Source organism: Gobius niger (genome assembly GCF_951799975.1).
Source record: "Gobius niger genome assembly, chromosome: 11".
Classification (NCBI taxonomy): Eukaryota; Metazoa; Chordata; class Actinopteri; order Gobiiformes; family Gobiidae; genus Gobius; species Gobius niger.
In genome coordinates, this window is record NC_136862.1 from 6,552,743 (window position 1) to 6,576,659 (window position 23,917).

At 43.7% G+C, this 23,917-nt stretch overlaps 1 protein-coding gene and 1 long non-coding RNA gene across 4 annotated transcripts in view; one reads left to right on the forward strand and one right to left on the reverse strand.

Annotated features, from left to right (window-relative positions):
* Nucleotides 1-23,917, reverse strand: part of robo3 (roundabout, axon guidance receptor, homolog 3) — a 366,973-nt gene that overhangs the window by 179,147 nt on the left and 163,909 nt on the right. For all 3 annotated transcript variants that reach the window (XM_079565561.1, XM_079565560.1, XM_079565562.1), the window contains exon 2: nt 999-1,325. In XM_079565561.1, the coding sequence (XP_079421687.1) occupies nt 999-1,325 (327 nt within the window). The remainder of the gene's footprint in view (nt 1-998; nt 1,326-23,917) is intronic.
* Nucleotides 1-23,917, forward strand: part of LOC306969925 — a 358,335-nt gene that overhangs the window by 168,237 nt on the left and 166,181 nt on the right. The window lies entirely within an intron of this gene.

Consider the following 23,917-nt stretch of genomic DNA (forward strand, 5'->3'; position numbering starts at 1 on the left):
TCGAACATGTGTGATAGCCTTTACGGTCAAGACAGATTAAAACATCTAATGATCTGTGAAGTGGGTTTTTCAGCACCAAAGGGCATTTTGCTAAAGAATACTACAACAATGACACATTTCAAAACCTGCCTGGAGTCTATCTGCAGGGGAAGCAGCTTTTAAACAAAATACAACCCCATTGAGGGCATTCTTGCATGTACAGAACGTATAATATCTTGCAGACTGACAACTATTAATTCTTGCAATAAAGAGCAACCCATGTGGAAATTTGTTGGAAGAAAGCCAGAATACATACAGCGGGTTCAGGAAGTTTTCATACCACAGTTCCAGATTCCAGTGTATCTCCTCAGTTTGAAACTAAATCACATTTATTAAACAGTTCAAATTCTACACTGACCCATAGACCCGTATACAACAAATGCAGCTCAGTCCATCATTCTTGATCATGTGCTGTTTTGAACATTCTTAAAAGTTTGTGGAGAGTAGGGCTTTTACGATTAATAAACACTTGGCTGCAAAAGGAACATGAATGGGTTTTTTTTTTTGCAACCCTTTTAACACATGAAGCTAAGCCCACGCCTACTGAGGACACTTGAGTATACTTGAATCAAAAACCAAAAATAAACATTTGTGAAGCAATTTCAGCTCAGTCTGAGTGATACAATCTCTTCTCTCCGCCCATGACATGTTGTAGTCTGCGTAACAAAACGATACATCTAATTACTGAATCGGTGTGGTAATTAATTAATTGAATAGTACTTTCAGCCCTAGTGGAGTTGAGTGGAGATATTTTATGAAAACAAGTATCAAAATGAATCATGACCAATTTCGTAACTCAGCCACTTATTTGGCTTCTGTTGAAATGCTGTGATACCGTACCCTTTAATTGAACATATTTTGGGTTGTGAAAACTTCCTGAACTCACCGTAAATAGAACTTAAAGCAACAGTTAATCAAACCAAATGTCGCCCAAACCAAACCAAGCCGCTTGCACTCACTTGCCACCTCCAGCGACGCGTTCCGACTGACGGCCTCTCCCAGGTAGTTCCGGGCCACGCACACGTACACGCCCTCGTCTGGCTTGCTCCTCCGGCCGTGCACGATCCGCAGGAAGAAGAGCGCCCCGCTGGGGAGGAGCATGCGGTGGGATCTGGGGTCCTCCCTGTCCGTGTCGACGCGCTCCCCGTCCTTGTACCACTCCACCATCGGCGTGGGTCGGCCTTCCGCCTTGCAGTTCAGAGTGGCCGGCTCACCTTTGGATACTATAAGGTCGGAGGGGTGCTCCACGATTCGGGGCGGGGCGTCTTCCAGCCTGTGTCTGGTGCCTGGAAAAGACAGGGGGAAGAAAGAAAAGTTACGTTTTGGGATGCTATGGAAATGTACATTGTTGCAAATACTGATCATTGAATTGCAAATAATGTTTATTCGTAAATAGTCTGAATCGAAGTCAATGGATTTCTTCTTCCCTGATGGCACAGGCTTATTCCAAGACGACAATGCCAGGATTCATCTCACATTGTGAAAGAGTGGTTCAGGGAGATGGATCGGCCGTCACAGAGTCCAGATCTTAACCACTCTGATAATCTTTGGGATGTGCTGGAGCAGGCTTTGCACAGTGATCACACTCTCTCATCATCAATACAAGATCTTGGTGATAAATAAATGCAACTCTGGATCCTTTGACGAATGTGTGTTGTATTCAAAGCTAAAGGGGCTACAACCAAATATTCGAGAGGGTTAGACCTTTTTTTTGTGTGTGTCGAAAACATACATTTGCGTAAATAATAAATGCAATAATTGAAAAGCGACTCAAGTGTGATTAATCTTGCCAATCTAAACAAGGCTCGCAAACTAAATGAATCCAAATTAGGCTGGCATACACAAATCAAGATAAATATTCTAATAATATTGCGTTCAAACAAACTGATCCAAAATCCGGTTCTAAATTATGAATGTACAGCAAACGGATCCAAACAGTTATCAGGCTATTTCTGTTCATGGATGTGCTACATTTCCCCATCCCTGTAATGACTGTTAAATCATTGAAAAGCCATCACCACCTGGAGCGCCGACTGTAACAAAGCAATTCATTACGTCTGACCCCCGACTGTGACTATAAAGCAAACACAACACGGTCATTTCTGTAGGACGCGTGAATGAAATAGGAAATAAACAACAACTCCACTCTTCTCCAGGGAAACGAGGAGTGGGCGCGACTACTGAAAGCGTACAAGCTTTCCCTTTCTCTAAACCTCTCGAGGTCCTTGCAAAGGGGAAGAAAATACACGCATTTATATCAACAGCAGCAACATGGCCGTGCAGAATGAGCATATAACGCAATAGCTCCACGGTCAGATGCAAAAGCCCAAACCAAAAGGACGTGGGACATTACATGCTCTAAATTCTATCAAACCAAGTTATCCAGTCTTCATTGGAGACAATGCAGTGGATTGTTTTGCGTTCAGCATAATTCTAAGGTTGTAAATTAATTTAGTTGAATAAACATACATTTTCCCTCTGTGCCTGTACAGCCATTGTTCTTATAAAAGCTCTGATTGAACAAAATAAATGAAGACGACGAAGGAAAGCGCAGAGAGAGATGGAGGCAGCGTAATTCCCACAGGTTTCGGGTCTTGCTTTGAAATTGCTTTTTCAAAAACCTCCCCTCCGTTTCTTCCTTGGCTTTGAATGACAATGTGTTGGAGGTACAATTATGTTCGAATAGCAGTAACACAAATTCATGCGATAGGCAGGCACGAGTGAAAATTTCCCCCCGGAGAGAGCGCCAAACGAGAGGTGCAGCGTGCAGGGCTGCAGGAGTAATTGCAACCGGAATTACAGCGTTATTGGTCGCGGCTAGGAAATCACAATGACTGCAGTTATTTGTAGGACAATTTCCTCTAAGTTATATAATCACGTAACCTCGTCATTATGACCTTCACAAACAATCTATGAAATGGCCCTTTACCTGATTTGTTTTTTTTTGCCAAATACTCACTTCGGATTGTACATTTAACACTTTTTTCAATTGTGAAAATGGCAGGCTAGTTGTTGTTTGCGTTACTGAACTGGCTGGCTAGTTGTTATTAGCACTACCAAACTGGCAGGCTAGTTGTTGTGAGCATTACTGAACTGGCAGGCTAGTTGTTGTTAGCGCTACCAAACTGGCAGGCTAGTTGTCGTTAGCGTTACTGAACTGGCAGGCTAGTTGTTGTTAGCGCTACCAAACTGGCAGGCTAGTTGTCGTTAGCGTTACTGAACTGGCAGGCTAGTTGTTGTTACCGTTACTGAACTGGCTGGCTAGTTGTTGTTAGCGCTACCAAACTGGCAGGCTAGTTGTCGTTAGCGTTACTGAACTGGCAGGCTAGTTGTTGTGAGCATTACTGAACTGGCAGGCTAGTTGTTGTTAGCGCTACCAAACTGGCAGGCTAATTGTTGTTAGCGCTACCAAACTGGCAGGCTAGTTGTCGTTAGCGTTACCAAACTGGCTGGCTAGTTGTCGTTAGCGTTACTGAACTGGTAGGCTAGTTGTCGTTAGCATTATCAAACTGGCTAGCTATTTGCTGTCGCATGGTATTCACCTTAGTCCGCCCCGCCCACTTTTGCCACTTTTTGCGTTGTCGGACTTCTCCAGCCCCATGTTAATAGATAAGAGAAAAGGGGCGGGCACAGTTAATGGCAGCGCCCACGCGAGCCTCCGGAATAAGGTGAATAGAGTTTGGGAAAATCCACTGTTACCATGAAGATCTGCCATCTTTGCAGCTGTTAGCATACATTTTCCATAGACGAACATTAGCTAAAAACGTGGAGAAAAAACTGTTTTAATGTGAACAATAACTCTAGTATTGTACCTCTGAAAATCCCCGAACTCTATTACCAAACTGGCAGGGTAGTTGTGGTTATTATTACTGAACTAGTAGGTTAGTTGTTGATAGCATTGCTGAACTGGCAGGCTAGTTGTTGATAGCATTACTGAACTAGTAGGTTAGTTGTTGATAGCATTACTGAACTGGCAGGCTAGTTGTGGTTAGCATTACCAAACTGGCAGGCTAGTTGTGGTTAGCATTACCAAACTGGCAGGCTAGTTGTGGTTAGCATTACCAAACTGGCAGGCTAGTTGTAGTTAGCATTACCAAACTGGCAGGCTAGTTGTTGATAGCATAACTGCGACAGAAAAGCACCACTTGGCTCCCGGAAAGCTATGAAATATGACTCATCCTTGTGAAGAAATGGGATGTTAGAAATGCATTACAAAAGTGAGGAATGAGTTTGGACCACAAGTAACAATTTATGCATCACTCGCTTCCTCTTTTTTTTATTGAAAAGAAAAAATCTGGTACAGGGCTGTTAAAATGTAAGAAAAATCTCTATAAGATATTTGTCCAAAGTCTTTCAGCTCTAGCGTCTCGTTTCCTGCATCTGTCCATTCGCCACAGTTACTTTCTGTTCTATGGCATATGTTGCAATTTGTCACTGTCCTGCTGCAGTGGACTTCCAATACTCTGGGGATTTAGAGTCGGGTACAAGTGCTTAAAACGGGAGCTATACTTTCTCAAGAAGAGGCGCAACTTTTTCAACAATTTGATCGATGAGAACCTTATCGCCGTAGACCAGGGGTTCTTAAACTGTGGTGTGGCTACCAATGGTGGAACACAGGCTTTGTCTGGTTTCTTTTTTGCCATCATGATTGCCTCGGTTTGGTCCAAATACAGATCCAATTTCACATCTAGTGCTTGTATCGATGTTGGTGTGGGTGAATATTTTCAAAGATGGTACTTCACTGTAATAGGCATTTCTCTGAAAAGCAAAACTTGCAAGCATTATTTCTTATAAAGTTCGGAATAACTGGGAAGTGTATAATGTAAAATCAGCCAATTGTGAAATAACTTTCCTGTCTCTGAGTTCTAAAAATTGTTTCAATACGTAGTGAGCCCAGAAGGTTTCTCAGGGTAAACTACACAAACATGCAAATACATTCATGCGTGCAAGAAATGAGATGCGCAGGAGGATTTTGCAGTCGCTGTAATTATAGGAACACTTCGATCGATGACTAAAGATTTGAAATGTTTCAGTAGCTGCAAAAGACTGACAGTTCTAGCGCTGAGTATTATTAAAGGTCTACGAAATCAAAGCTCGAGTTTAATGCACACTCTTAAGTAAAGTTTGATGTTCTGTCGGGAGTTTTGTTTGTGTGACTTGGCAAGGATATCTGGGGGTGCAGCTTCAAAGGGCGGTATTGGCACCTGGAGAATTATAAATAAACTTGGAAGTGAACCTTAAGCTATGTTTGTCTTTTACAGTTGTATAAAGCGAGTCTGACGTTGCTGTGATCCTGCACCGGAGGCCTGCTTCTTTGACATTTAACGCACATGAAAACAGTAAAAATGCGGCATATGAGGGCTGCTCGGATCATGCTATGGGGGAGCTTGATGGATGAGAGAAAATATAAGACTTATCGAGATCATCTACTAAGATGACGGTTGGAATGAAGCCAGTTGTGAAAGTCTGGGAGATGCTGGTGTAGAGTAAGTATCACGTTTGCAATGCGATTCCTCCGGAGGTGCTTGAATGAAGCAAGTTCAAAGGTTCGCTCGCAAAGTCAAAAAAATCCAACTTTCCAAAGTGACAAACCGTCTTGACAGGGACCAAAGATTAGAAAAGTGCCTCTTACTGATGGCTGTATAGCTTTCTCCACTGATGGCTCTGCTCTCAACGCAATTACTACCACAAAGAGGCAGGGAACGGCGAAAAAGACGAGGCCATTGAAGTTACCTCGAGCCAGTGTCTAATAGCCGCTTGGCAACATTTCAATCCCCAGACCATCAAGCCGACATCTCCTTGCAAGTGCTAAAAGCACGGCAAAATGTCATCAGATACACCTTTAACACCAAGCCTGGATTAGATTCCACTGGCTTTACCGGCAAAAAAGGCAATCTAGACAAATTCCCTTTCGTGTTTCCGCCTTTCACAGAAAATCCATGTTGCAGAGGCTAAGAAATAGGTGAATAAAAGAATTAGAGGCGTCAAGTGGAGCTCGGAGTATTATGGGCTGAGGTTTCACTCAACTCTGTTCAATTTGGAAGTACGGCTTCATGACATGGCGTGAGAGAAAGTTTGTTTCTGAAGTTCACAGAGAAAAATCCTTCTACAGTTTGGTGTTGTTCATCAAGGATTAAATAAAAAGCTTTGAAGCATTTAGCAGATCTCATTAATGAACATTCTCAATCCTAATTTAGATGTACCTATTTATCTTTGGGCACAGAGGATAGAGTTAACAACCTTGCAGCAGGTGAAGTGACTTTACTGGTAACTTGATAAACGTAGAACTGGTCCTCAACAATGCTGCCACCAAATAGGTCACAGACACACATTCATTTGTCCTTTGACCGTCTTTAGCTATGGCTACAGGACACATTTGCAATGGGATTGTTTCAAGAAGTTTCTGCAATGTCCCAAGACTTAGTTGCGCTAATTTTTCATCTTGATCGTTTACTAATGACAGGATAGTCGGACCACTGCGCACAATCTTCTCCAGCACATCCCAAAGATTCCCAATGAGGCTAAGGTCTGGACACTGTGCAGGCCAACCCAAGTGTGAAAATAATGTCTCATGCTCCCTGAACACAATTTGAGCCCGATGAATCCTGGCCTTGTCATCAGGGGAGACAAATTCCATGGATGTAATAACTTATATAGCAAAAAAGCTCTGAAAGTTACATTCATACCTTGGAATGGTTTACAGTCCAGGGCTTCCAATTAAATTCCATTTTGCAAACAGTCATCATTTAGCCTAGCGCCTCCCTGAAGGCCGCTGACCGCTAGATAGAGAACACTTGACTAATAGCCTTTTAGCTCTCACACTATCTGAACCAAGCCTGTCTTGCTAAAGCAGTTCTGGAAAAAAGAAGAGGAGAGGAGCGGGGGGGAGGGGGGGGCCCAGCAGGACAGAGACTTTAAGAGCTGACTCATAAATTTTACAGTGCGGAGCTGGGATGGAGCTAGTCATGTGGAAATGTAAAGGGAAAGGCTTTTTAAGAGGGGAAGGATAGACCACCGTGCCAAGCTGGTCTAAATATCATCGCAGAGGACGCCCATGTGGAACCCACTAAACATTAGCTTTTAGAGATGATACGGCTATATCATGTGCAGCGGCGACGGAATGATCCAAGGAAGATTCTCTGCCCCATTAACTCGCTGTGTGCATTGATGTACTGCAACTAATACTGTGGCCAGTGCTCTCCGCTAATATTGGCATCATTAGAAAATATGAGAAAGGTGGAAAGAAAAGCTGCAACAATTTAAGCTATTTATTATGCTCAAAGAAAACCAGCAGAGCAAGAAGCAGGAAATACATCAAAAGACCAGAACATGCAGGGCAATGACGAATATGAATCATCCCAGCTAAGGGCATGTGTCTATGTCTTCCTCACTGAGGGGACTACACCACAAAGCTACACACATCACCACAACTTGTATCTATTTGCTATTATTTGATCTGGCCTTTATTTTAATGGGAAAGTCTCTCGCAGGAGTCATGCTTGTGTGGATGGACATTCTACGTTTTAAGTGAATATGACCCTTTTCCTGTCATAATCACCAACCATTATCAAAAAGTGGCATTGATAACGAAACAGAAGCTCTTTTTTTGTAACTTATTGTCTGTATTTTCTCAGATTTTAGTGTATCTTTTCTCTCCTTGACAGCGTAGCGATTTACTGTCAGTATTCTTGTTGATTGATTGAGTCCAAGAGGGCAATAAAAGGATTGTTCAATTAATCATGAACACCCTTAGTTCCATCCATCCAAGTTTCAAATTTCAAGTTTAATGGTTTTGTATAGCCCAATATCACAACAGAAGTCACCTCACAGGGCTGCACCAAACATTAAGGCAATGTCCATCCATTCATTTTCTTCCACTTGTCCATTTCCGGGTCGTGGGGGCAGTTGTTGGAGCTGCCCAAATCACATAGCACCAGCTCCTACGGCTCCTCCTGCAGGTGTTGGGTCCACAGAAGGACGGCCATGGTTCAAACCGGGCCTGTTGGTCTCTCATAAGGGGCTTCTGAACCGCTCTTTGTCTGACCCGTCACCTATAGGACCTGTTTGCCCTGGGAGACCCTACCAGGAGCACGAAGACCCCGACAACAGAGCTCCCAGGATCATTCAGGTGCTCAAACCCCTCCACCACGTTTAGGTGGCGGTTCCAGGAGGGGCACCCTTAGTTAACTGTCCACATTAGTGTTTTTGCGGAAACTATGCGGAGAACATGCAAACTCTACAATGAAAGTACCCCACCATCCAGCCCAGGAATCAAACCTGGGACGTTTTTCTTGCAAGGTGAGAGCTGAAACCGCTCCACCATCGCTCTCGCCATCAGGTTTATATCATGTTTGCTCCTAATATACGACGCTGTATTGGCCATCTAGCACTTTGACAAGCGTAACCACCGTTTTCACATCAGTCAAGTTTTATTCCCAAGCCACTTAGCGAGGTCAAATATATGTTTAAGTTTGAACGGACAGCTGCGAGGACTTGTCTGGGGAAGTGTGTCAAATAAGAAAGCCCCCAGACCCTCTGAGGACCTATTAGCGTTTGCCCGTCGTCTCTTGCAGCGGGCGCTCAAAAAGTAGCGCGCTACCTAATGAAACCGCAGGGAAAGAGAGTGAGAGAGCAGTCTGAGAAAGCACCAGACAGCTTTGACAAGAATCCAAGTTGCACGAGGGGGAAAAGGGGGGAAAAAAATGGTCAAGCTAGGAAGTAACAAGGGAGTCCGGGAGTGGAAGGATTTAAGTGCGATAAGAAAGCTGCCAGAAGGAGTGATACTTTCTGAAAATGGTGTCTCTATTAATAAAGTAAATAAAGTGAAATTCACAAGAACCAGAGTTGGCAAGTGACTGTTTTGAAGAGGACAAAATTAAATCGTTTGCAGCACGGTAAAAGGAGTGGATGAAGCGCCTCGTCAAAGTCTGACAGCTGCTACCACTACCGTTTTTGAGCCAGAATGGTATACTGTCTTAATTTGATTTTTAATGAACTTGGATTGTGTTGGAACATCTGCCGCAAGTGCCGAAATGAAGAGTAGAAAAGGGAAATTGATCGAAGTTTTTCAATCTCTTAAGTTCTATTCACGAAACTTGCTAAGTTTGTAAACCATCTGGCAAGAAAACTTCATTTTGTGATTTCTGAAAGATCCCCAATCCCTCAATTTGAGTGGTTACGGGAATCCCTTAAACCCACACCGACGGAGGAACCATCCCAAAAAGCTTGACGTAATTTGAGTTTTTACAAGCTTTGACAGCCACGGCCTGAGAGAAACCTATATTATTACAACCGGGTGGTCGTAATGATACAGTCGATTTTCAAATATGATACCAATTATACGTAAAATGGCACTTGAGCGTACAAATGCCTTTTCAACTACAGCAAAGCCAGGATTTTGCTTCACTTCACAAGTCGACAATTCCTCTTTAAACCTCGCTAACTGCGCACATCTAAGAAAAACAGTAAGTGGCGAGACTGTTCCGTGCAATAAAAGCCGTCAGCTCGACTCGTACTAATGCAAACCATACATTTTCTGTGGCAGCGCCGCTCCCCCGGTAGGAGCACGAGGCATTATGCAGATGAACTGATGGAGCCACTTGAATTTCTCTTGTAAGTATAATTATATGGTACGTGTTCCAGCGATAGGAAAAACACCGCACGGCTCTCAATTATTGCTGCCCCGCATTCGGTCTCCCATGCCGTATGTCTAAGCCTGGGCATGGGAGACTTTATAGAGAGCGCAATAAATTCAAATGACAAATGTAGGGAAGGACTTTTTAAACTTAAAGCTGCAGAGGAGTCCGTTGTTATATGTCGCTATGTGAGAAGATGAACTAAACTCAAAACATAAAGGAATACGGTGGCGATGTAAGTAAGTAAGCAAGTGCTTTATTTGTTATTGTGCAATTGAACAATGAAATTGCGTTCAGGTGTTGGGTTTTTGGAGGTAGGGGAAACCATAGTACTGCCTAGGAGTAAGATCATAGTAAAGATGTGTAGTTTTAGAGGTATTTTTCATTACCTCTGTAATTACAGAGGGGGTATTATGCTTTTTCCTGGTATTATTCCTGGACAATATTCTCAAACACATCTTTATCAATGTCTTACAGTTTGTTGGGTTAGAAAATGCGATATTGATCTAAAATAACTGAAACTAAATCTCCGGTCACTTCCTGATCCTCCGAGCTGCTAAATTAAGTCCCTCCCACTCCCCCTTTCTCCTGCTCCCCTTCCCTGCTCAGATGTTTCAATGAAGAGAGAGAGAAAAATACACTGCTTCTCTATACGTAGGACTACAGGAGGAGTTATTTGCAAAGACTAGCCACTGGAGAAGATTCAAAGATTACTGAAACATGCGCAAGCGATATGATTTTGATTTAAAGAAATGCTTGTTTTTTCATTCTAATTAATGGGTGAAATGTTTCACAGCGCAGCTTCATAGGAACATGGCAGATTGTCAAAAGCCTGACTGGGAAATGTAGAGCGCCTCTGCAAAAGTACGAGAAAAACAAGGAAATAAGTGAAAGAAACAGAGGTAAGGGGAGCAATGTCCTCGCTGTGAGTCGATGCCAAAGTAAGCGCTATGGGTGTAATGGGGCCTCTTGTGATATAAAGCAACTAAAAGTACAGCCAAAAGATCCACCAAAGATCCCCGGCACCGCCCCCACCCAATCGTCAATCTCTCCTTGAAGGTCTTATTTGCAGCCAGAGACAAAAAGTTGGGGTTTGAATGCTAAGCTGATTTACGTTCCCCCTCCAGAAAGAAAAGAGGCAAGGACGTCAGAGCAGCGAACAGCCAAACACTTCCATATATCCTCCGCCTCGACTTGCATTCAAATGTTAGGGCGATGAGGCGTGATGGTTCTCGTCACGAGCATTCTCGCAAAAACAGATGGGGGAAATTAACCTTTAAAGTTCAAGATTTTGTAAATGGGGTTCAGTTGGCTACTTGTGTGTAATTAGTGCCTTCCCTAATGTTGCGAGTTGTAGCTTAGTGAAGTGGACGAGAGCAAATGCCGAGATAAGTGCTTCATTTTCGGGAGGATTTTCGATCCAACAGTTTTTCTTTCACCTTTCAGTGCCGGATCATGGATGGCTGAAGACTCTGAAACTATGGGTCTGAGGAGGGATACAAAGCTCTGTTCAAAATGACAGCCAGTTGAGCGAATTAACCCAAACATTGCCCAAGTCTATTTAGTATAGCTGAATAGTTAAGGGCCTATTTCAACAGAGAGAGTTGTGGAGACTGCTGTGACCAACCAATCTCTGACAGGTCTTGGAGATTGAACAGAGAAGTCACAGAAGCGTCTCACAGGACAACAAACAGTATTTGTGACACGCTTGAGACTTCTCAGAGACCATGCGGAGACTCAGCTAAAATCTAACCAGTTCGTTTTCAAAGAGACTACCTGTAGACTGACCTTATGTCCAGGGGACGTCCCGGAGACATCTTCGTAACCAGTGGCAGCTCGAGTCTTCAACTAGTCTCCAGGCCAGTGAGATAGACCCTTTAGGTCCTGGTTGTTTTATTATTGCCTCTGTGTCAATGCTAAGCAGCTAACACATACTATCACACCGTTTTCAGTGCTAAGACATCAACGTATAATGAGGTTTTATAATCCAAGTTTGTTTGTCTTTTATTTCTAGTGTTAAACCAACCGATATCCAACTTTTTCACAACCGTTTTGACAATAATGTCGCTGCCAAAGCATGCAAAGTTCCTCTCATTGCCCCTCTGTCCCAGAACGCCGACAGTCACCTTAATTTGACAACAAATCGGTGCCATGGCTTATGGAGAAATAAAAAGACTTCCAACTTTTCCTTCCAACTTCACAACTTCTATCCTCAAATGCCTTCCCCGCTTCGGAGTCACAGGTCGAGCGAGTTTAGAGACTGTCAAATTCCCCTCAAAGAAACGTGTGACTAAGCAAAACCGGAGACAAAAGACAGGCAATCTTTACAAAGACGGAACCTGGGCTTAAAACCTGCGGTGACTGACAGGCTTTATCTATATTTAGAATATGGGAACCGATGAAAAGGGCAATTTGCTGCCACTTTACCTGGCACGCTATTTGCTTTTAGTGACAAATCCGTCGCGATACCACTTTATGGAAATGTGCGCCTTTCCTGTCAAGCGCCACGGCGTGAAAACCAGAAAGGGCGCTCATTTTGTTTGATATTTATCTAAGGCTTCATCTTGAGGTCAGGTCGTCGCACCTACTTACCCCGGCGCCTCAAGACAATATAGGATTAAAGTTAGTCGCTTTACTACCGCAGGGGAAGAGGGACATAAAACACGGATGTTTTAGCGCTATGAAGTTGTCAGCAGACTCCTTGAGGAATGTCTTTCATTTCGCCATCAAGGACTTAGGAAGCAAATCAGAAGGTGGCAATGCATCAAAAAGGATGCCCTCGTCAAACTTTTAGTGGCAAAAGGCGTAAGAATGGAACGAAAACTAACAAAAGCTATCGACCCCGTGTTCCAGATTACCAGTTTCCTCACTTCACTCTCAAAAGAAAAGGTGCTACATCATTCAAAGTTCCACTTGAAATGACATCCATGAATGAGCTCTAAAAAAAAGTCTTTGAGAACTTGAAAAAAGAAAGTAACGGGCAAGATTAACAGCCCCCCCCCTCCCCTCCGATCAAAGGCGATTCAACAGCGTAGCCACCATTCGCAATTCTTTCTGGTTCGCCTCCACTCCAAATGTGTTGTCACTCGATCTGCACCAAAGCCGGGGGGATTGATTTGCAAATGTGCATTCAGAGTTAAATTGGCAGCTCTGGAGGGATGGAGGGGGAGGCTTTCTCTGCAGCCTCCCACTCGCTCTGACCCTGTGGGGACAACAAAATGAGGCACTTGCATGAGAATACAAAGCGGCGACCAGAAAGAGACAGCCTCCTTAATTGAGCCAGGCTGTTGATGCTAAGCTCTTAAACGGGAAAGGGTCAATTCTTCTCAAGAGGAAATTGGATGTATTTTTGTTACGGCTTTGTCAATGCTATACATGTATGTAAGCGTTGTAATGGAAATAAGGGACAAACAAAGAATAAGAATGGTAGTGATTCATAGAAAGTACATTCATTCAACTGATGTTAGGTCCTATGAAAACAGTGGGACTTCGAAAACAGTGTTCAATACATACACTTGAGGTTGCAAAATTACGGGATATTTTCAATGCAAATTAACGTGATTATATGGGAATTAACAGGGAATGACACACTGAAATATCTGCCTGAGGCAGAGAACACCATGGCTTGAAGAGGACATGGCCAATACAAAGAAGTGTTTTAGGAAAGGGAACAGACTCATTTCATGTTTGTCTCCATCTTGCATATATTCATCAAGCTTGTGCAGTATTACAATTGTATACTGTTTTAAGAGACTGTGCATGTGTCAGTCTGTACAGTAGGTTTTGTATTTTAGGTCTATTCTGTTTAATGCAGCTATGTGTCATTGGCTCCCTGTTGGATTTAGAATAAATTTTAAAATCCTCTTGTTTGTTTTTAAATGTCTAAATGGTTTAGCTCCACCTTATTTGTCAGAGTTGATATCTTTGCATAGTCCTGTCCGAGCTCTGAGGTCCGCTGATCAATATCTTTTAGACCATCCCAGGTCTAAGCGGAAGAGGAGAGGGGACCGAGCCTTCGCTGTAGCCGGCCCTAAATTGTGGAATTCTCTCCCTTTACACATTAGAACTGTAACATCTTTGGAGAGTTTCAAGCGCTCGCTGAAGACTCACTTTTTTGCACTGGCCTTCGGCACGAGCTGAGCTGAGCATTTTTCTCATGTTGATTTTATTATTCTATTTGTATTAAATGTTGATGTTTTATTTTATGTATCTGTACAGCACTTTGGGGCAGTGGCTGCTGTTTGTAAATGTGCTCTATAAATAAATTTGACCTTGACCTTTGACCTCAGACACAGGCTCCGCCCACTCCTTGGTAACTGTCATGATATCTGACTTAGTGTGAATTTAACCACAGTAATATACAACTGTGTTTGTCCCACCACTCATTAGAAGTAGCGTTAAGCAGAATTTCAGGAAAGTTGATGGTCATGTTTTGTGTTGTTTGACATGACGATATGAAATGCATGTTGGGGTAACTAATAGTTCAAATGGTCACATTTATACAGTGCCTTTCTACCTGCTTCAGGCACTCAAAGCGCTTTACAAGGAACCAGTTACCCATTCACACTCTCATTTATAGACCAATGTATGCAGACACTGGCCAATCGCAAGACGACCCGCCCCAAAGTTCACTAATTGTTTATTCAAATAAAAATGCAAAAATATAATGTTGATTCAAGCGTTATGACAGTTTTAAATTTTTGAACATTCCCAACATTTTTTGGAAATTTGTCAGGATTTTTTGGCCCCTTTGCAACGCTATACATACTATACTAAAACCTCCTGATCCAGACCTGATCAAACTTTGCTAAAGATCTGGAGAAGGGTCTCCGGGTGCTGCACTGCCCACTTCCCCTGAAAGGTGGGCCGAATACAAAGGACAAACGTTCCTAACACAAGTCACGGACGATAAAGTACAACTAGATTGTAACAGTTTATGCAATACAAAGTCACCCATCCATCTTCTTCCACATAGCTGTTGCCGGTTCGCGAGGTCACCAGTCTAAAGCGAAACACTAAACCAACATCGCAAAACCCAAGATACTGACTTTACACTGAAACAAGCGTGATTTAATTTGCCTTCACTGCATTAGAATTGCATTCCACTGCTTCATAGACTCGCGTTTGGCCAGGAGGCACGTTGGCACATTAAGCCTTGACTCAAAAAGGCAGCTCTCTTGGGCACGAGAGGGAAAAAAAAATGTTTTGCATGGATATTCTTCCTCAACATCTTTTGTTCATTTGAAAACATCAATTGTACATTTCAGAAGGAAATGTCCCTGAGCAGAAAAATGGTGAAGCAAGAACCACATGCAGTATCAATGCTGCCGAGGCTATTTTTCTCCCCCGTTCTGAAGTTAATGTTAAGGAGAGTTTACAGTCCTCAAGGCTAAACACACAACAGGCTCAACATTGTTCAAGTTATCGTGAAAGTCTTCCAAGAGTTGTCAGCGCGAGTTCCAGTAAGCCGCCGGTAACAAGCATCGATTTTCTTCACCGAATCCGCACTGGGGGCTTTTTTTTGGAAACGGCGTTTGAAAGAGCGGGAGCATGTGGCCAATATATACTGTGTGCTATTCACTCAATTTCGAAGTAGGAAGATGAATCGTACATGGAGGGAAACGCGAGATTGGGTGATCATTGATTTCTACAAGAAGCCGGTTTCTTTCTTTGCCGGTGTTATAAATAATTTAGAGAAACCTCAAGAGTCCTGGGATAGTGTCTTGCCAAAGGGCGAAGGGTGGCCTCGCACAGATGGGGAGGCTGGTTTCCTGCCCCTTGAGCGACACATGCAGGGATTAGCTACCGTTAGACCAGCGCGCATATGGCTATCTGCTGAAATCTGTCTCTGAAGCAGATCGTTTTCGAAAGAGGAGTGTCCTCAGCTTCCCTCTGAAGTTTTGAGAGCTTCTGAAATGGCTAAATCATAACTTAAGCCAGACGTCTAATAGTAGTGGATGCAGATGAGAGCATTTAAGGACACTGTTAAAGACATTTCGTCCAATTACACTCTGCTTAGTTTGGCTAAACGATTCAGCCAGCGTTCTCGCGATGCATAGGCACGGCATAAAAGTCTATTGATGTTTTTTTGCGGAGAGATCAGATGCATTGCTGATGAAGAGACTTGATAATTGCTCTATTCCACAAGCGTCTATAGAGCGCCACAATTAAATATTCTGACAGTTGAGGGTTATTTTGCGATTAGGTCTTCAGAAGTGGAGAAATCATGCCTTTGCTCAGCGCAGACGATTTCAAGAAGCGCGGCATCTGATGGGTAATTATAACAAGAAGGCAAAAGGGCGGATTCCGACGCGAAGCTGTCCTCACGCTAACAGCCATCGCCGCGTTTTTTTATTTTAGCCGAGGCGAGACTTGCACTTAAGAGCTAACAAGTCTAGAAAAGGTCCCTAATTGCCTCGTCACCCAAGTTCCTTTTCCTTTTAATGAGCATCTCCCTTTGGAGCTTCCCGCTTCGACGTCAATCACAGAGAGAGCCACGGCGCGGTAAACATGGGTAGGTGTCTTATTTTTCTTGCTTGTCACTTTTTCTTATAACAGACAGGAACTGAAAAAATAACAGGTATCCGGCGAGTGCCACTTCCATCCCCCCCGAAAGACCTATCCCGGGCACTTCTGAGGCCGGCCATTAAATCATCCGTGAGTGCTGTCAGAATAGCCCCCTTGCCACGACGGCGTCACCTCGACACTCAGAAAACGATCAATTATCAGTTTGTCTAGTCTTTTCTGGGCTGAGCTTTCAAGTGCAAGCCTCAAATCCATCCGAGGAGCCGCCAAAGTCGATGCAGTGACAGTTATGGCAGAACGAAGAGGCCTTTTCTCTCAAGACAAAGAATCCCGGAAAAGTGCGCAGACAATAAAAAGTGAGTGAACATTACAGTAAGATGTCTTGATGTCTGTGTCGAATGATTATTCCTTTTCTTTTCAGACAAGTGGGACGAGTAGGAGAATTAGTAGTAAATCTTCCAAAAACGTTGCAGTCTTTGTGGTTTGCTAATGGGGACCAAAACAGAACAAAACAGTCAATGACTGTGCAGCCATATTGATCAACTCATCTTGTTAGCATTCTTTCTACTGTGGAGTTTGTTTCCAGAGGTCAGCAACATGATAGCTCCAAAGCCATTCTTCTGGTAAGTGAATCCTGAATCTGAAGTTGAAGGAGCTTAATGGATGTTTTGGGGTAAAACAGGAGTCTAAAAGTAGCCTAAAATCGATTTCGAAGATCTCATCCAACTTGAATTCTCGCCTTCAATGGTCAAACCATCTATAGACGTCTATCTATCTATCTATCTATCTATCTATCTATCTATCTATCTATCTATCTATCTATCTATCTATCTATCTATCTATCTATCTATCTATCTATCTATCAATCTATCTCTCTATCTCTCTATCTCTCTATCTCTCTATCAATCTATCAATCTATCAATCTATCATTCTATCAATATCTATCTATCTCTCTATCTATCTCTCTATCTATCTCTCTATCCATCTATCCATCTATCCATCCATCCATCCATCCATCCACTTTTTTGAAAACCTTCGCCACGATGGGAAACTCGTGGAAGTCTATGGGCTGACACAAGCAATAAAAGCGTATAGTGAAGCCACCATTGATCGTCAAAAAAGTGAAGTCATAAGAGCCCTTGTTTTACCAGTTTTCCTTTCCATTTCTTTCTATTACCATCTACAGCAGAGCCATTTGTGTCTGTCAGCTCTTCATTTGTCACGTCTGGGATTACTGTGCCTGACACTCCGCTCAAATCAACACCATTCGGTCAGTGAAACGTCTCAACCCATCCAAGGTGATGCACTCCTTAATAAACAGCTGATTTACACGCAGTCCCTCAAACGCGCCGTCGCCTTGTTAGTCTTTTTAAAGCCTTCTATTTGTGCTGCCATTTCAGAGCGATTGCCTGGGAAAGGAAGATTGCCTCTCCGGAGATGAATTTGGCTGCTCTTCTTCCCGACGATGTTTGATGGAGACGCTCTGACACCGTATGTGAATTTATGCATATGTTGTTTTATCCTCCAGCAGCCACTTTAATCATCTGCCAATGACAGCTCCGAAAAGCCCGCCGCGTGCAAAAAAACAAAGCAACAGTGACTCTCGTTTGACGTCATCCTCTTGGAAGAAAAAAAAAGTGCACGACTACCTGCTGTACATCCGAATTAGGCTCGGAGAAAGCTTTCAAATGTCAGAATGCGGAGAAGAAGCGGCCCGTGGATGAACTCGGCTCGGTCTATTTTGATGCTTTGACCAGCGGCGACCAGCCCAGTAGAGGTCAACGCTCTTTAAAAACCGCTGGAGCTGATGCTGGGGGGGCCATCCATCTGTCCGCAGCCTCAGGGGCCCATGTTGCGCCGCGGCCCCTTGAGCAGTTGCGCTCAAGACCTTTAAGGAGAGGGCAAAGCTGACTTGTACTGTCAACACCCGCCGCTAAACAGAGTCCTGGCGTCGTCTCTTTGATGCCCCCGCCGCGTGTTTATTTTCTCCCGACCTGCCCGTGGATAGCGAGATGTTTTCGAAAGTGACAGGGCGTGTTTATTCCCCCCCTCTTTCTCTCTTTTTTTTTTCATTTGCCACAGCTGAACACACAAATAGCGAGTTAATAATGCGCCATGAGGAGACGGCAGACTGTTTATGTAATGAATATTCAGGGGTTGTAAAATTCTGTTATCGCGGGCCACGCATGGGTGACCGCTCCACGACATGCAGGGATCCAGCTGCCACGCTTTTCTGTAACGTTTAAAAGTTACTGCTAATTATATCCGTCGAGGAAGCAAAGCGGAGTGGAAATATGGAGGGTTGGTGGCGGTGATTTCGGTGCAAAATTGCAGCTGGAGGGATGACAGGAAGAGGATGTTTAGGTTCGTGTCCAGCCCTTTAGAAATACTACATTTCCTTAAAGGGAGTTGGGATTGACTGATAAGACTCCTGTTTAGTAGCTTTTTGTTGCTTCCATTTCTAATGAGGAATATGACATCATTTGCTCCAGGTTTTCTAAAGGCCGTTGAATTATTTTATTTGCATGTATTGTTTTACTTTCTATATGTATTGTATTCAAGAGATGGATGAATGTGTGGCTGGGAAGCTACAAATGAACTGCCCCCTAGGGATAAATGAATGAACTACTTCTATTGGTTCGTTCGTCACTGTGATTGGTTAAATCCGCCTGTCACTCACTCTTTGCATGTCAGAAGCTAACCAAAAGGTTTGTTAAGTGGTGACACCACAGCTCTACCTCCGGGTTTGCATAGACCGACAGATGTGTGAGAAATTACACACAAAAAAACTCTTTAATGCCATAATCAATATTTCTGAAACTCAACAGTTACTGAACATACTTATTTATCAGGCCCATTAGGCAAAAATGCTGAACCTACAGCTATAAAAGTAATATTTACCAAAATCGGTACTTCCGAAAAATGCTAATGGTGCAGCAGCTACGCTGCGAGTCTGAGAAATAAGTAGGTTCAGTAACTCTCCACCGAGTTTCAGAAATATTTATTGTTGTTTTTAAGAGTTTTTGTTTGCTAGGACCCGGAAGCGGAAGTCGTGACGTCACACTTAACAAACGAATAGGCTGCGTTTTCACGTTGCAAAATTGGGGTGGTGCAGCTGAAAATTCCATGCTGGTAACTATGGTAACTGTCAAAATGAGGATTTCTAGTCTTAGTTTATTGCTCATTCCTTGGCCAATTCACATGAAACAGTCACAAAGTTCAAAGTCTCTTAAAGCTTAATGAACTATGGTCTAATTATTTTCTCATTAAGGCGTCCAAAAGTGGAGACAATATTGAAAAACACATGTGTGATGTTGGTCAGTAGAAAGAACTTTCAGCCATACGAATAATATGTCAGATTCGTGATCACTATCAAATAATGATCAGGGAAAACATTTGGACATTTTCTTTTTGGAAATTTCAAAAACTGTTTCTCCCCGTAGAGTCGTATTGACACCTGCTCCAGCTGAAATAGAATTCTAGAACATGAATGCAACCTATGAGGTCAAAAATACGGTTCTGAAAGTTGTTATATTTATTTATTAGTTTGTTTGGTGGAGATGAACACACATGGGACTCATGCCATGGAGCATGAGCATGGATTGTAGCCCCACCCTCACCCACAAACAAACTCTCCTTCATCCTGCCCTATTGTGCATGTTTTTTTAGTGGTGGGGGAAACCGGAGGAAACCTACGCAGACATAAGGAGGACGTGCAAAGCTGTGTACATTTATTTTTCCCATAAACTTAAAGTGGAAACTCTGGACAATGTTATTCATAAATTATGTTATTTTACAAACCAAAAGGTTGTCAAAGCAATCAGTCTTTTTCTCATGTATTTGGTATTTTCTTATCATCTAAAATAACTGCATCATGCCTAACTATTTGTCTGGAAGTCTGGGAACATTTGATTGGAATTTTGCTTCCTAAACCAGAGCAGGTTTTTGGACTGCAGAGATTTGATTCCGTATCATCCTCCTGTTCTCTGGACTACAATAGCCCGGTTGGGTGGAACATATCAAAGGCGGATGAGCTATCGACGGGCTAATTGATGCGCAAGGAGCAGATGGGTGGCCAGGTGGAGGACGAAAGGAGGTTTTTGTTTTTAACGTAAAAATCACTACAAAGACCCCTTTTGTTGTTCCTGGAGTACAAAAAAGGTGTTGTTGTCAAAACGCCAGTTATACAAAACCCCAGCGATGTGCACAAACGGCCGATTGTGGCGCCGTGAGTCACCGCGCGTCAGTCATGTAAACAATGCCGTAATAACTCCAGGTTTCAGACTCGACTCTGAGCATAGGACAGATTCGTAATGTGCTTGTTACATTTCACGCTAGATCAAAAGATTAGCTCACTTTGAACTAAGTCAGGGCGATTTTACACACCGCGGATCGGGTTTGGCTCAAATCTCAAAGGGTCACTTTACCCAAAGGACTTGAGAGCTTTTGTTACCAGATATCGCTAAAGCTTGCTCTCCCCCCGGATTTCTTTCAACGGCCTTCACACAAAATAAAGAAGAAACGGACGTCTGAGGAAAGAAAGGAAAGGGTTGCTCGGAAAGTAACCCTGATCGCCCAAGCCAAGCTAATAAAGACGGGGCAGCCCTGTCGAGACGTTTGAATTGGCCAATCAGTCAAAAGCGATCTACGCCGCACCTCTCCTCGCATGGCGGGATCTCGCGAATGCCCCATCTGAGCGGACAAGACCACAAGCTGGACCCAAAAAAAAAAAAAACACACGAAGACTTTGAACAATGAGACAGTTCGGTAATTGCACTACAGTCTCGCCACATTACGGCCCGCTGCACTTCCCTCCCAGCAGGAAATAGAGTTGTATGCTCAAGACTGTAATTACAGTGTGGCTATGAGGGTTTGGCGCGAGCTATTTGATCTGGTTTGCTCAGTCTGTTTGGTTAAAAAGAGGGGGGGCGAGGGGGTGGGGGGGGTTGCGGGTTCATGAGACAACAATGCAGCTGTTTGTGCCCCGGCCTCCCGACTCATTCACGGTGGAGAGCGGGGCAAACACATGGCCGCTGTCGACAGTCGTTCAGCGCGGCGAGGAGCGACGCTGTTGACTGATGGTGACAGAGATGACTGGCAGTGAGAGCAGGGAGGAACGCATGGAGGGGAAGGGGGGGTTTGGTGGTGGGGGGGGAGTAGAGTAGTGTCGCCTTACTGACCAAACAAGTCTGAGGAGATGGGTCGCGGCTGAAACGCAACGCCGGCTCCACAGGGGAAGGGGCCCGGACTTGTGAAACGGGGGGGTTCAAAAAGAGGGTGAAAGAATGGCATCCAGGATTATGAGATCGTCTTACTTAAAACTGAGGGGTACGCTGGGTCGTCCCGGCTATTTGTGCTTTGACATCCGCACCGCGCTGATTGGGGTCGGTCACCGTGGAGGAGGAGCGATGGGAAAGAGCATCTTAAGTGGCAGGAAAATGCTACACGGTGTCACTCATGCGGGTTTTAAGTGGCATGTAGGATAACCGTTTTCCATGAGAGCAATTTCCATCGGCGACAGACTGCCTCAGTGTCACGCGCTGATGACGGGTCCGAGCGCAACGATTCCCAATTCACAAGACTTCACGCTCACAACGGATAATCATTTACTTTTCATTGATAAACAAATAGAACTGTAGTTTAGTAAGTTCCTGCAGAGCTAAAGGAACAAGCCCATTGCATAAGCCTCTATATCCAAAACGAACATCATCAGCCAAAAACCGTCACCTAGATTTACAGTACCACAGCTGAAACTACAGGTATTAAAGCGCAAAGTTTGATAATTGATGATCACTTCAGAGTGACAGCCCGCGCTCATTACACATTAGGTACAGTACACTGATGTGACGTTCATGACCAACCGGCTCTTTAAGGTAAACAGTTCGAACCGGATCTCAATTGTGAAAAGAGCTGATCGGATGAGCGGATCTTTTTTTCAGTCAATTTTACCCCCCGAAAGAACACAAGAATCAGCCCAAAAATGGAGCAGGCCACACAAGTCAAAGCTAAATGCACTAAAATTATTTGTCAAACAGTTGCAGCCTCTTCTTACATCTACATGGCCAAAACACCTGCAACGTACATCTTTGTTACTATTCCAAAGTGTTGGCCAAAACTTTAAAGGAACAGGCCACCGTTTTTCCATACTGAGATATGTTCTTACCTGAGCTTAGACGAGTTGATGTGTACCTGTCTGGTCTTTGTGCGTGCCCTCAGTCATGCAAAAAGACCGACGATGTTGCTAGCATTTGGCCTCTCCCAATGTATTCCTATAGCTCCAAACGGGGGTGAAGTTTGGAAGCTACCACGCTCTTCCACTGGCACAAAGACCAGACAGGTACATATCAACTCGTCTAAGCTCAGTTAAGAACATGGAAAAACCGTGGCCTGTTCCTTTAAGAAACTATGTCCATTGGTTTGCTATGATACTGAAGCCCGATCACTAAGTTACAGCCAATGACAGAAACCGTCCAAACTGTTCAATACAGAGGGTTAATACTGGTTTTAAGTCAAATAAATGCTTTGAATGTAATTTTTTTATTCTGATAGTAGAAAATGTGTAAAATTTACAAAGAAAATGACCGGAAATGCATGAAGAATACGCAGTTGAATGTATTTATGACCTTTTTTTTGTTATTTTGATACAATGATGGTGTAAAAGATCAAGGGATTGCATTATTTTCAAAGAAACTTAAACCCTTGTATTCATCGTGTAAGATTGCCAACACCCAGGATTAAAATAGAAAAACACTGTGATCATGATAACAGCATATCCCTCTCACCTATTTCATATCCAGAGAGACCTGATGGTGCTAACAAGACTATCTTAACAAGCGACAATCACAAATCTGCACAGAGGGGGAAAAAAAAAAAAGTTTCCCGTCGTGCTTAAGTGACTACGACTGCTTCGAAATCCAGGCTTCTTTGTTGTCCCTGCGGCGCATCTGGACCCGGCGAAGGAGCTCTTTCACAGATGCTAAGTTCATACAATCCTCCGTCATAGCCACGGTTTACAGGGTTGTTAAAAAAAAAAAAAACATACCCAAGCGTGAGACACCATACTGTCACACGCTACAACATCCTACTCACGACGGGAAGGAGGGAGTAGAAAAAAAAACCTGTACATCTCTGTTGAGGATGCTCTGCTTGTCGAACATGGGGGGGGGGAAACAGGCGATGTAGTGACAAGGTGCCTGTGGCTGACTGGGGTAGCAATCGAGCGAGCTGCACACGTGTGATTTATCGCCGCACCACCGGGTCTCATTTGTGGTGAGGGGGGAAAAGACTCAGGAGTAAATTCAGCAACTCCAGAGCTGTGGTCTGTAATTAAGAAGCTGTAAAAAGTCATCAATAGGGCTGAGCGCCGTTAAACGATGCCAAAAGGTTTAGGTGCTGCTGGAAGAGGATTGCAAGCAGGTATCAAAAAAAAAATATATCTTTAGAGACTACGGGCCCGATCTTGTGCATCAAAACGGAGACGATAGCGTGACATTTTGCGCTCAGTCGGAGCGCACTTTGTGATCTTGCCACTCCAGACTTAGCGCATTTACGTGGGTGGAGACATGGACATTTTCCTCCAACCAGATCGACTCCGTGTCCAGGAGAGTGGTTGTGTGGGAGTGGGGGGGTGAACATGTGCTTTTGTTTTGCTTCGCGTTCACGCCGAGCGCGGGCCGATCCGCGCCACAGCGGACGCTGTAGCTCTTTTTCTCTCGAGA